Genomic DNA, 10885 nt, shown 5'->3' with positions numbered 1-10885 from the left:
AACACCAACCTTCACTTGGAGCGTCGTCAACACACAATGCAGTTTCCGTCATCCCGTCCACATGTTCGCTGGAAATGACGTCAGACACCGGGTGGAAGGAGCGGAGAGGGTACGCTGGACGAGTGACGTCATCTGCAAATTCTACGTCACCAATGCCCGACATCCTGTCGTTTGTACCGATGTAGGACAGAGTTCGGAAGGTGTGAAGATCCGGTTCTGCACTACTGTTTTCTCTTCTGTTGGAAGAAAGAGAAACCATGACACACGCTGTTAGATCTTTTCAGCATTTATGATAAAGTAAATTATAATTGCAGACACAGTAATACAAGACAAGTTATGGCACTGCTGCATTTTTTTGCATTTGGTAATCTAAACCGAAAGGACGACGAAATATGTATGATAAAGTGGAAATACATTTCATACACCCAGGTACCATTATCCTCACCTCAGGCTAGATGGCCAGAATTTCAGCGCAGACCCTTTGTTGTCAGAGAAAGAAAGAGCCCTGTAAAGTAAACAGAATGGGAAAAGGCATAAAACATCTAAAATATTGCATTCACAACATACCGCTTCAGGTTAGTTAAAGTAATGTTCCATTGATTCCTCACTTGTCAAGTATGTGAGCAAGATTCTGTGAATTGTATAAAGAAAAATTAACGCTAAAATAGATCAGTTGCTCTTTCTCTGTATTCTTGCATGTTTCCTGTGGACCGGTGCTCTGTTTGTGCGCGTGTTTGTATCGTATGAGTCTTTTCCTGTTATTGTATCGTTCTGCCCGCCTGTTCATTTACAATCGGAGTATCTGTCTACTACTTGCATGTTCGTTAATTACACTGGACCATGCAGATGCCGTGTTTCCGGCTCGTATCGCACATTGATTCGTTGGACGAAACATACACCGTTGATTCTAATCAGGTTGCTTTGTACATCACAATCTTCTCTTTCAGCAAAGGCACGATTTTGTTCAGTATTCTTACCACTTTTTGGTTCCTGACTTCCTCTTCTTTCGCAGAAGCAGTACTAACACCACCAAAGTCACAGCGACCACAAACGAAATAACAATGGCCGCCATCTTTCCTGGGTTGACGTTACAACGATATCCACCGATCAGATCCACGCAATCAGTGATGACACTGCATCTTGCAGTCAAACATTCATTAGTTTCAGTTTGACACCATTCACCTGAAACAATGTACGACAGAAATGCCAGATCGTCAGCCTTTACCTTTGACGGTCTACGAGAGTTGTCAACAGTACTATTGAATAGGGGAATAAGACGACCAAAATGTTTGGTCGTTTCCTAATTGGAGTAGTAGGGAGGGATAGGTGAGGGAGGAGGATGTGGCCCAGACGCATCTGCTTCGTCACTTAAAAGAAAAAGAAAAAATACTTTTGAATTGAATTGTATTTATCGTGGCAGTTTGAATTTTGCTCAAGTTTTGAAAATACATAACAGCCTAATCATACACGGCTAGCCACTACACTCGTGTCGAGTCTGAGATTCCAGCCGCCAAAACATACAAGAGAAGTACAATTATGTCCTAAACTACCGTACAGTTTTAATTTTCAGAGCTACATGTGACCCTGACAGATACCAACAAAAAAAGATTAAAATCTAGAAAGTACAACAAACCACAACCAAAATCCTTCCAAAAAAGCAAAAAATGATTAAGACAAAGTGTCATCTTACAAAAGACTGAACTGATAAACATTCTAATACAAGTCTTTATTGCATTATTTTAATCTAATTTTCTCCTTCAGAAATGATGCATACGTCCCTTGTAAATAACAATCATATCATTAAATGTGATTCATGTACCTAAATATCAATAAATAACTATTACCTTCGTAACCGAGGTGACAGATGCAAACATAAGGATCAAAGGTGTAGGTTCTGCGAGGTTCCAAGCACGTTCCCTGGCAGTCACGTGATTTGCAGTCACCATGGTAACAAGGGTTCAAGAGGACAAAAACGTTCAAGGTCACCCGCTCGCTGAAGGACAGGAGAGTGTCCTTGACCCTAGAGTCATACGTCACATGACCTGAGTAGTTCTGGGAGACGTTCAGACTGATTTGCTTTCCAGCAGCAATGGAGGGGTAGATGTTATTCAGACGAGGATCAAACGTGGTCAGGTCGTTTTCCGTAAATTCTGCGCCTGAAATCCAAAATTAGTTTCTAAAACAGTGAACAGTGTCACACATTCTGAAGGGGTTGCCTTGACCCCCGAAATTTGAAATGTAGGGTGTTTGTGTCGGTACAGGTATGGCAGTTAAACATTTTTTGAAAACTGAATGACATCAATTTGTAGAGTACACGATCAATATATCTACAATCAACATCGGCATAATAGTTTGATGTTGATACTAAATATGTTGATCGTTTACTGTACAAAATAATTATTGAATAGAACACAAACAAACAACTCTCTGCATAATCTTCATGCTGCACGCTTATTACCTGCATTGTCATTAACAAAACTGCTGTAGACAAGGCTGTCATTTAGGTCCACATCTCCATAAAAGACCTGGCCTACATCAACGTATGATGTTGCGTTGCCCTCGATGTACACAGTCATGTTGATACCGTTGCCAGCCGTTGGACCAACTGCCCTCGATTGCTTCACATGGGAATGGCTCTTGTCTGTAAGAAATTCGTCTTGATATCAGTTGAAGTCAACAGCATTGAGGAAGAACATATCGTGGATTAAGAGTTTATGACTTGCTACGGTCGGTTCCCCTCAAGCGTGAAGGCAGTGAGACAGCCAGAGAAAGATAGAACAAGACAAGACCGTATTGGCCATCTCACTTCGTGTGACAGGGTTGAAATGTGTCTGTCAGTATCATGCCGTCTAACAACACAATGATGTAATACATATGGACACATATAGAATGCACAAGCGAACAACAAACAGCAAAACTCATACAGAGACAGAGATTCAAAGAGAGCCTCTGCAAAGACAATGGATGAAAAGGCAATTCAAACACGCTTGCAGAACATAACTATAATGTGCGTGTGAGTGAGGGGGGGGGGGTGGGGGGGGGGGTGGGTAAGAAGACTGTTGAGAAAAGAAGCATCTCCATAAAATACAACCTGTCTTTGTCTTTGTTGCTTTGGTTTTTTTTAGTGGTGGGGTGGGGGGTGGCTTAACTTTTGGGTTTTGTTCGTTTGTTTTTAATTTGTTTGTTTGTCATTTTGTTAGTAGTTGCTTTCTCGTTAATGATTCAGATATAAGCTTCATCTGTCCAACTGTTGCACGGTTGTTGTTGCTTTTTGCTTGTTTCACATTACTACCGCAAACAACTGAGCAATGACTTTAAAACAACGAGTATTAGTGCATGTGAGGGGAATGCATTGGATCCGCAGTAATTCAAGCGACGGGAACTAAATCCTGCTATGTTTTAAAAAGAGTCAAACATGATACTCTCCCTTGCAACCCGACGCCGTTCATAGTGCCAGCTTGAAAAGAGCAGACTTTTTGATGAGGCAAAAAACATAAAAATATGTTTGTTTCCGGTGACAAGGCGTAACAAATTAAGGTCGGTAGGTCGGTTCCTTTCTTAATTCAATTGGGGGTTGTTGTTTTCGGTTTTTTTTACAGGCGTATGTTGCTTTTTAGTGACCAAAAATCGTACAAACTGTGTCCCTTGGATGTCGCAGAAAAGTAACTTTTCTTGCAACGTCGAATTTAACCTTTTAAATAAATAGTTTTTCGAAAGTTTAAAAACAAGTTATAGGGTCGGGAGGAAAAACATCGGAGAGAATGCCTTTTTTGCTATGCCTGACCATTGTTGACACCGAGGGGACCAGAGCGGTGGTTGTGGTAGTAGGGAAGGGTATACTAGAGGAGATCGCGGGGAGGTGGCAATGGTGATGAGTGCAATCGGACGAAAGTAAGAGGGTGGACGATGTCGTGAAGGAGAAAAACATAGTTCCTTGAAGACAAACGAGAAACTAGTACACAAGCAATCTAGAGGGCAGACATGCTTTTCTGGGGCAATATATTATTATCAAAATATCAACAACAACACATCTTTGGCCTGCAGTGATTTTTAAAATCAGGAGTTCTTTCTGAATTCTTAACATTCGTCCATCTTTTCGTTCACCAATCAATCATTCTATCCATAGCCATCCGACAAGCTATCCGCCAATCCATCCGTCCGTCGACCCATCCAAGCAACCAGGCAGCACACCACCCCATCTTCACTCAACATACCACCCTGTTCACACTACAAAATGACAAAATATGAAGCTGTACCTGGTATGTACAGTATGATGGGCGGGTCGTTTAGCTTGGAGACTTGGAAAGTGACGGTGAAGTTAAATGCGTTGGGGACGATGCCAAGCTTCTGTAGGGTTGAATCCAAGACTTCCATTCCTGTTAACATATAAATGATTCGTAAAAAGGCCTCCGTCCAAACTACTGACTTTTTGTCAGAAGAAAAAAAAGTTCATAAGACACACTTACCCCTCCCCCCCCCCCTCCCCAAGAAAACGCTCAAAACCTAACCTCCTGTCCTCTCTCTTTCTCCCCCCCCCCCCTTCCGACACACACGCACAAACCTTGGAGCTCAACGAACAGCCTAAATCAATAACCTACCCTCAACGACTATGTCGTCTTCCCCACTGAAGTCCAACTCCGGTGAGTACGTCACGCGTCCGCCCTCTGTGACGTCAGCCGACCCATGACGCGCTTCCCTGACCACTGAGAATGTCATCTCATCTTCTTCCATGTCGACGTAGGTGATGGTGAATACCGACTCCTTCTCATCTTCTCTCAAGGTGAAAGCAGCATTGGTAATCAGCGGAGGATAGTTCAGGGAGGATGAAGGCGTGTTGACCACAGCAACAGTTACCATTCTTGGCTGTAATTCCCCCACAAGTGTAGAGTTGTCTTCAGTTGAAGGGTCAGAGGACGTTTCGTTGGTCGCGTTGAGTGGATCAGTGGTTGTAACCAAAGCGTTGGTTTCGTTCAGTGTCAGATCGATGGTGTCAATTGTTGCGTTCTCTTGTCCATCAAGGATGTTTTCTGTTTTGAACGTCGAGTTTGACCTGTTGCTTGTCGAGTCCTCTGTTTGGTTCGCTGTTTCATTTGTCACGTTGCTTGAGATCGTGGCTGTTGTCACTGTCACGCTTGTCGTTTGGTTATTCTTGTCCTGCGTTTCGTTGAAGTTTTCTATTTCAGAACTCCGTTTCAAGCGACGAGCAGGACGCGGTGTTGGGTGTGGTGGATGTTTGGAAAATGATTCTTGGCACAGCTGGAAAATGGTTCAAATAATGTCATCATCAAATAAATTAATTATCCTCTGCCTTACGTTTTTGTGTGTGTTTATTTGTTCTTGTTTCTTAGCCCTTTTACTACAGTAAGTAATAAAATGTGATTTGTTTGTTTGTGTATGTGTCTGTTTTGTTGCCGTACTTTATCTCCATTCATTCTTTTACAACTTTAAAAATTCTGAATTAATACCAACAGATTTGCGGGGATCTAACAATTATGTGTGGTAATGCAACATTTTCTTTAACTAGCTTTATTTTGTTACTGTACTGTAGCACCATTCACTACTTTACAAACTTGAACATTCTGAGTTAATACCAACAGATCTACGAGGATATAACAATTATGTGTGGTAATGCTAAAATTAAGAACATTCTTTAACATTTTCTTTCAACTTGCTTTTTTGTTACTGTGCGTACTCAAGATCCATTCACTGCTTCACAAATATGAACATTCTGAATAAATACCAACAGATATACGAGGATCCAACAATTATGTGTGGTATTGCTAAAATAGTTTCTTATTTCTTTCAACTAGCTTTTAACAACTGTTACATAAACATAACAAAATGCACGAACAGATTACTTCATAACAATACAATCCAATCAACAACATTTACACATTAATAACTTAGGTACTTGGGGCCGGGGTGTTATCCCTTCATGATACTAAATGCAAGTACCTTTCCCAGCAGCTCCCCTGCGTGTCTATTGTAGATTTCTGAGTCGCTGACACACAGCTCTCTGGACGATTCCCACTGCTTTGTGTCTGTTGCAGGAATGGGAATTGAAACATCAATTTCTACTGTACTACTAGGCTAATACAATTGACCTCCTGTGTAAAATCATTCCTTTAAAATATACCGTCTCTGTATGTCGATATATCCAAGGCACATTTTTAAAAAGCATACAAATCTCTTAAGGTGAAGGTAAAGTAATATACCTTCCACAAAAACAGCCTCTGCTACGAGTTACACAAACAGCTTGTGTCCAGGAATACTGACCAGTCTGCCATGGAAAACACGTGTTTGATTCAGTTATACACAGTGAGCTTTGTGTCAAAGGAAGTGCAAAGTCTATGGAACACAACGGTACCCGAAAGTCAAGAGTACTGGTCAAGAAACAAAAACGCACGAAGCAATTGAAAACTGTGACTGTCGTACGTAACAATGTAGTTTACCTTCACCTCAACAATGATAAACATGCACACAAAAAAAGATTTTCAAAATGCTTGAGAAAAAACCCATCATGATTTGAGAGATTTTACCTATAAAAAAAATATGAAAGAACTTGCCTGGATTCCACAAGAGCAAATCTAGTTCTAAGTCATCAGGCATGTTTGCAGCACAGTTAGACACCTTGAAGTTAACTGCTATATCTTCCACAAAAGCTGCCTCTGCTACCGGTGACAAAAACAGCTTGGGTCCAGGAAAACTGACCAGTCTGCAATGGAAACATGAGGAAAGAACAAGTCGCGTAAGGCTTAATTACTACATTTAGTCAAGCTGTGGAACTCACAGAATGAAACTGAACGCACTGCATTTTTTCACAATGACCGTAGTCCGCCGATTGTGCATAACGGAGTGAAACTGACGAGCCTGTTCAGCGCGGTAGTGGTTGCGCTGTGCTGCACAGCACGCTTTTCTGTACCTCTCTTTGTTTTAACTTTCTGAGCGTGTTTTTAATCCTATATCATATCTATATGTTTTTGGAATCAGGAACCGACAAGGAATAAGATGAAATTGTTTTTAAATCGATTTCGGAAATTTAATTTTGATCATAATTTTTATATTTTTAATTTTCAGAGCTTGTTTTTAATCCAAATATAACATATCTATATGTTTTTGGAATCAGGAAATGATGTAGAATAAGATGAACGTAAATTTGGATCGTTTTATATAACAAAAATGTATTACAATTTTCAGATTTTTAATGACCAAAGTCATTAATTAATTTTTAAGCCACCAAGCTGAAATGCAATACCGAAGTCCGGCCTTCGTCGAAGATTGCTTTACACAAATTTCAATCCATTTGATTGAAAAATAAGGGTGTGACAGTGCCGCCTCAACTTTTACAAAAAGCCGGATATGACGTCATCAAAAGTATTTATCGAAAAAAAGAAAAAAACGTCCGGGGATATCATTCCCAGGAACTCTCATGTAAAATTTCATAAAGATCGGTCCAGTAGTTTGGTCTGAATCGCTCTACACACACACACGCACAGACACACACAGACACACAGACACACAGACACACAGACACACACACACACACACAGAGACACACACATACACCACGACCCTCGTCTCGATTCCCCCTCTATGTTAAAACATTTAGTCAAAACTTGACTAAATGTAAAAATCAATTATCACCATCTAAACGAACTGTCTTTGCAACTGACGTACACATATATCCCTTAGGCCAAAAAAAGAAATTGTCTGTTTCTGGTCACCCGACCGACCCTAAATTTCGGCGCCGACCCTAAACTTGTTTTTTCCAAACTCAAAAATGTTTGGGTTTTTTTTGGTGGTAAAGGACAGGGTGAGAAAATGAACAACAAAAACGTGTGAAAACGAAAGTCCGCTGACGATTTGTAAATGTGTTGAGTGTCTTGTCTCTATGTATAGTGAATCCAGTCTCTTTGCGCGATTTTTAAAGTTAGTTTTATTGGTCTACATTTGGGGTAAAAAAAAAAAATAAAATAAAAATCCCTACCTACCGACCCTATTTTTTTTAGCCATGTTACCAGAAACAGAAAAAAATAAATTTTTGGCCTTATGTTGCACTCTCAATAACAAACACACATAACGGAGAGATTACGTGAATTATTCAAAGATATAATTCATTCTACTCATGGATCACGAACTAATTTTAAACAGAAAAACTTTTGCACAATATCACACAAATCTGAACACAGGCAAATATTCTCGCATAAAAACATTCTTTTTTGCGAGATGATCATAAAAACAAGACAAAATATTCCATGAAGCCGAGCAAAATCAAACATGCAAATTAGTTCTAGTTACTAGTCCAACAAACAAAAGATTTTATCAATTCATACTCCAGCAAAAACTCCTAATTTATTCCAAAGAGTGAAGAAGGAAAAGCAGCGTATTTAGCTGTTTGTTGCGATTACCTTCTTTTCAGCCACCTTGACGTAGGGTCGGCGACCGCGTCTGGATACACTATGAAGGGAGAGAACTCCGTGGAAGCGGAAGTTCCGTACTGCATCAAAAGGTCTTCCTCGGTCAACACGCCTGCCACAACTGCACCCTTGATCACTGGAAATAGGAACGTTTGAACAATCACAAAACTTTGCGCTATAGAAAAAGTCAAAGTGATCGAAAGACATTTTCTTTAATGCGAAGTATCTGATGCTTCTTCTTCTGCGTTCGTGGGATGAAATTCCCACGTACACTCGTGTTTTTGCGCGAGTGGATTTTTACATGTATGGCCGTTTTTACCCCGCCATGCTTTCGGAGGAAGCATGCTGGGTATTTTCGTGTTTCTATAACCCTAACATGGGTTACAGGATCTTTTCCGTGCGCACTTGGTCTTGTGCTTGCGTGTACACACGAAGGGGGATAAGGCACTAGCAGGTCTGCACATAAGTTGACCTGGGAGATCGGAAAAATCTCCACATTAACCCACCAGGCGCGGCCGGGATTCGAACCCACAATCTTCCGCTTTGGAGGCCGGCGTCTTACCACCAAGCCATTGCGCACGTCCGTATCTGATGCTAAAATTGCAGTTTAATCTAGGTTTTATCAGCCCTTTAGGGCCCAACATCGGCGTGAGCAGATGTAGCTCTACCTTCTCGTGCTCGCACCGCTAAATTTAGCTCTGCTGCCTTCTTCTATAACAAGGCTTGGTCTCTTGGAGACGGATGTGCGGCTTTAATGTATCTTGAACAAGCCACACACAGAAACTTAAAATCATGGCATTTTAAGTTACGTGTTTAGACCATTCCGTAAAACTGAACAATATCATAAACAATTTTTTTTAAAAGGGTTCTGGCAGCTGTGTCTAACGGAAATGAGATGAAAAGCAATGTCTTACGTGTCAGTGTGATATCCAGGTTTTCAACAGCTTTGGCAATGCACTCGCCCAGCCATACATCCACAGATCCTCGGGGAACAGGAGCAGTTGTTACAGTTTCAGCCAAGACTGTTGACTGTTTTTGTGCGTCATTTAAAGAATACCCTGAGATTTGCTCAGTTACAAGAGACGTCGAACGGCTTGTTGACGGGTCAGGAGAAAATTGTTGGTTCCCGTCAAACAAGAGTGTTGGTTGGCCAGTCGGTTTGGGTAAATCTTGATGCACTGTGCCTTCAAGCAACAAAGAACTTGTCGGATAGGGAGACGGTTGTTGTAAAGTACTGATATCAAACGGTGATGGTGACGGCGATGGCCGCCGAGTCTGCCCGCTCAGACCGTCACTCAGACCATCGTCTGTGAGCTTGACTGAACTTGTTGTTGACTTGTAGTCAGTAAAATATAAACTTGTATCTTTTGAGCCTGCCGTTGTTGCTGACTGAGGATGAGTGCTCCGGAAAGATCCATCTTCCATCCCCTCGTCTCCAGCTGGCATTGCTTTGCCTGTCGCGTCGTAAGGCGATGAGTCGTCATCAAAAGACAGCACTGAAAGATTTTCGTTCGACCCGTCACCAGATTCATCGAAAAGGACATCACCGTCAAGGGATACAGATTTCTGGGAAGACTTATTGTGGCGAGTCTCTACGCTGATGTCACCGCCTCCCGGGCTTGAACTTTGATTGTCTAGCGACTCTTCTTCCAACGTGCTGTTGGAAAACCAAGTTGTTTGGTTATCGGATTCATCAGATGAAGTCTCGCTGAACGAAGGAAGAGTACCGATACCGGGCACAAGCACAAATGTCGACCCGTTTAACTGCAGGGTGTGCGCCTTACCATCTGCTTCGATCATGACATCACTTGGTCCTGCAAGAAAATGGCCAACGCGTCAGTCTAGCTTCGAATCATGGTGAAATCCATGTACTTGAGAGAACAATATCACACATAAAGGACAGTTGTTTGAAAAACACATTTACTCGTGAAAACCCTAACGAGAGAGAACAATTATGCTCAAGATCAAAACTTGTGTAGAGTAAGCGCCTGCCCGCACACAAAGATATAATATACGAGAGAGTTTTCAACAATGACGGATAATAAATTGCTACCTCTGAGTCATTTAGACACAAAAGGGTGGTCACCAGATAGAGATATAGAAAGAGATAGACAGACAGACAGACAGACAGACCGACAGACAGACAGACAGACAGACAAACATAAGCATAGCTTAAAGATCTATTTGGATGCACAGTCTAATAAGACAATGCAATGACTAATAATTCTTCGTACTTACTCTTGATACAAATGGGCTTAGGCCTAAAAAAAAAATAGGTGTGGTTACGGTAACCCGACCTACCCTAATTTTAGGGGCCGATCCTATAACTTTTTATTACATTTGTCAAAAAAAAAAAAAAAAAAAAACAACCGAGTGCAAAAAACGCAATGAAAGCGAAAGCGCCCGAGTCGCACACTTATTTCCCTGTCAAGTAGGTTTAATTTATACACATTAGAAAAAAAAGTAAA

General features: G+C 41.2%; 1 protein-coding gene across 1 annotated transcript in view; it reads right to left on the bottom strand.

Moving 5' to 3' along the window:
- Positions 1-10885, bottom strand: part of LOC138979052 (uncharacterized) — a 93753-nt gene that overhangs the window by 4452 nt on the left and 78416 nt on the right. Inside the window, exons 44-54 of the mRNA XM_070351862.1 lie at positions 9332-10231; positions 8409-8553; positions 6567-6715; positions 5956-6041; positions 4599-5256; positions 4257-4376; positions 2459-2641; positions 1845-2156; positions 978-1182; positions 446-505; positions 10-236 (exon numbers count right to left, since the gene is read on the bottom strand). Of these exons, the coding sequence (XP_070207963.1) occupies positions 10-236; positions 446-505; positions 978-1182; positions 1845-2156; positions 2459-2641; positions 4257-4376; positions 4599-5256; positions 5956-6041; positions 6567-6715; positions 8409-8553; positions 9332-10231 (3045 nt within the window). The remainder of the gene's footprint in view (positions 1-9; positions 237-445; positions 506-977; positions 1183-1844; positions 2157-2458; positions 2642-4256; positions 4377-4598; positions 5257-5955; positions 6042-6566; positions 6716-8408; positions 8554-9331; positions 10232-10885) is intronic.

This window comes from Littorina saxatilis, linkage group LG10 (genome assembly GCF_037325665.1).
Source record: "Littorina saxatilis isolate snail1 linkage group LG10, US_GU_Lsax_2.0, whole genome shotgun sequence".
Classification (NCBI taxonomy): Eukaryota; Metazoa; Mollusca; class Gastropoda; order Littorinimorpha; family Littorinidae; genus Littorina; species Littorina saxatilis.
This window is presented reverse-complemented; position numbering and strand designations above follow the sequence as displayed.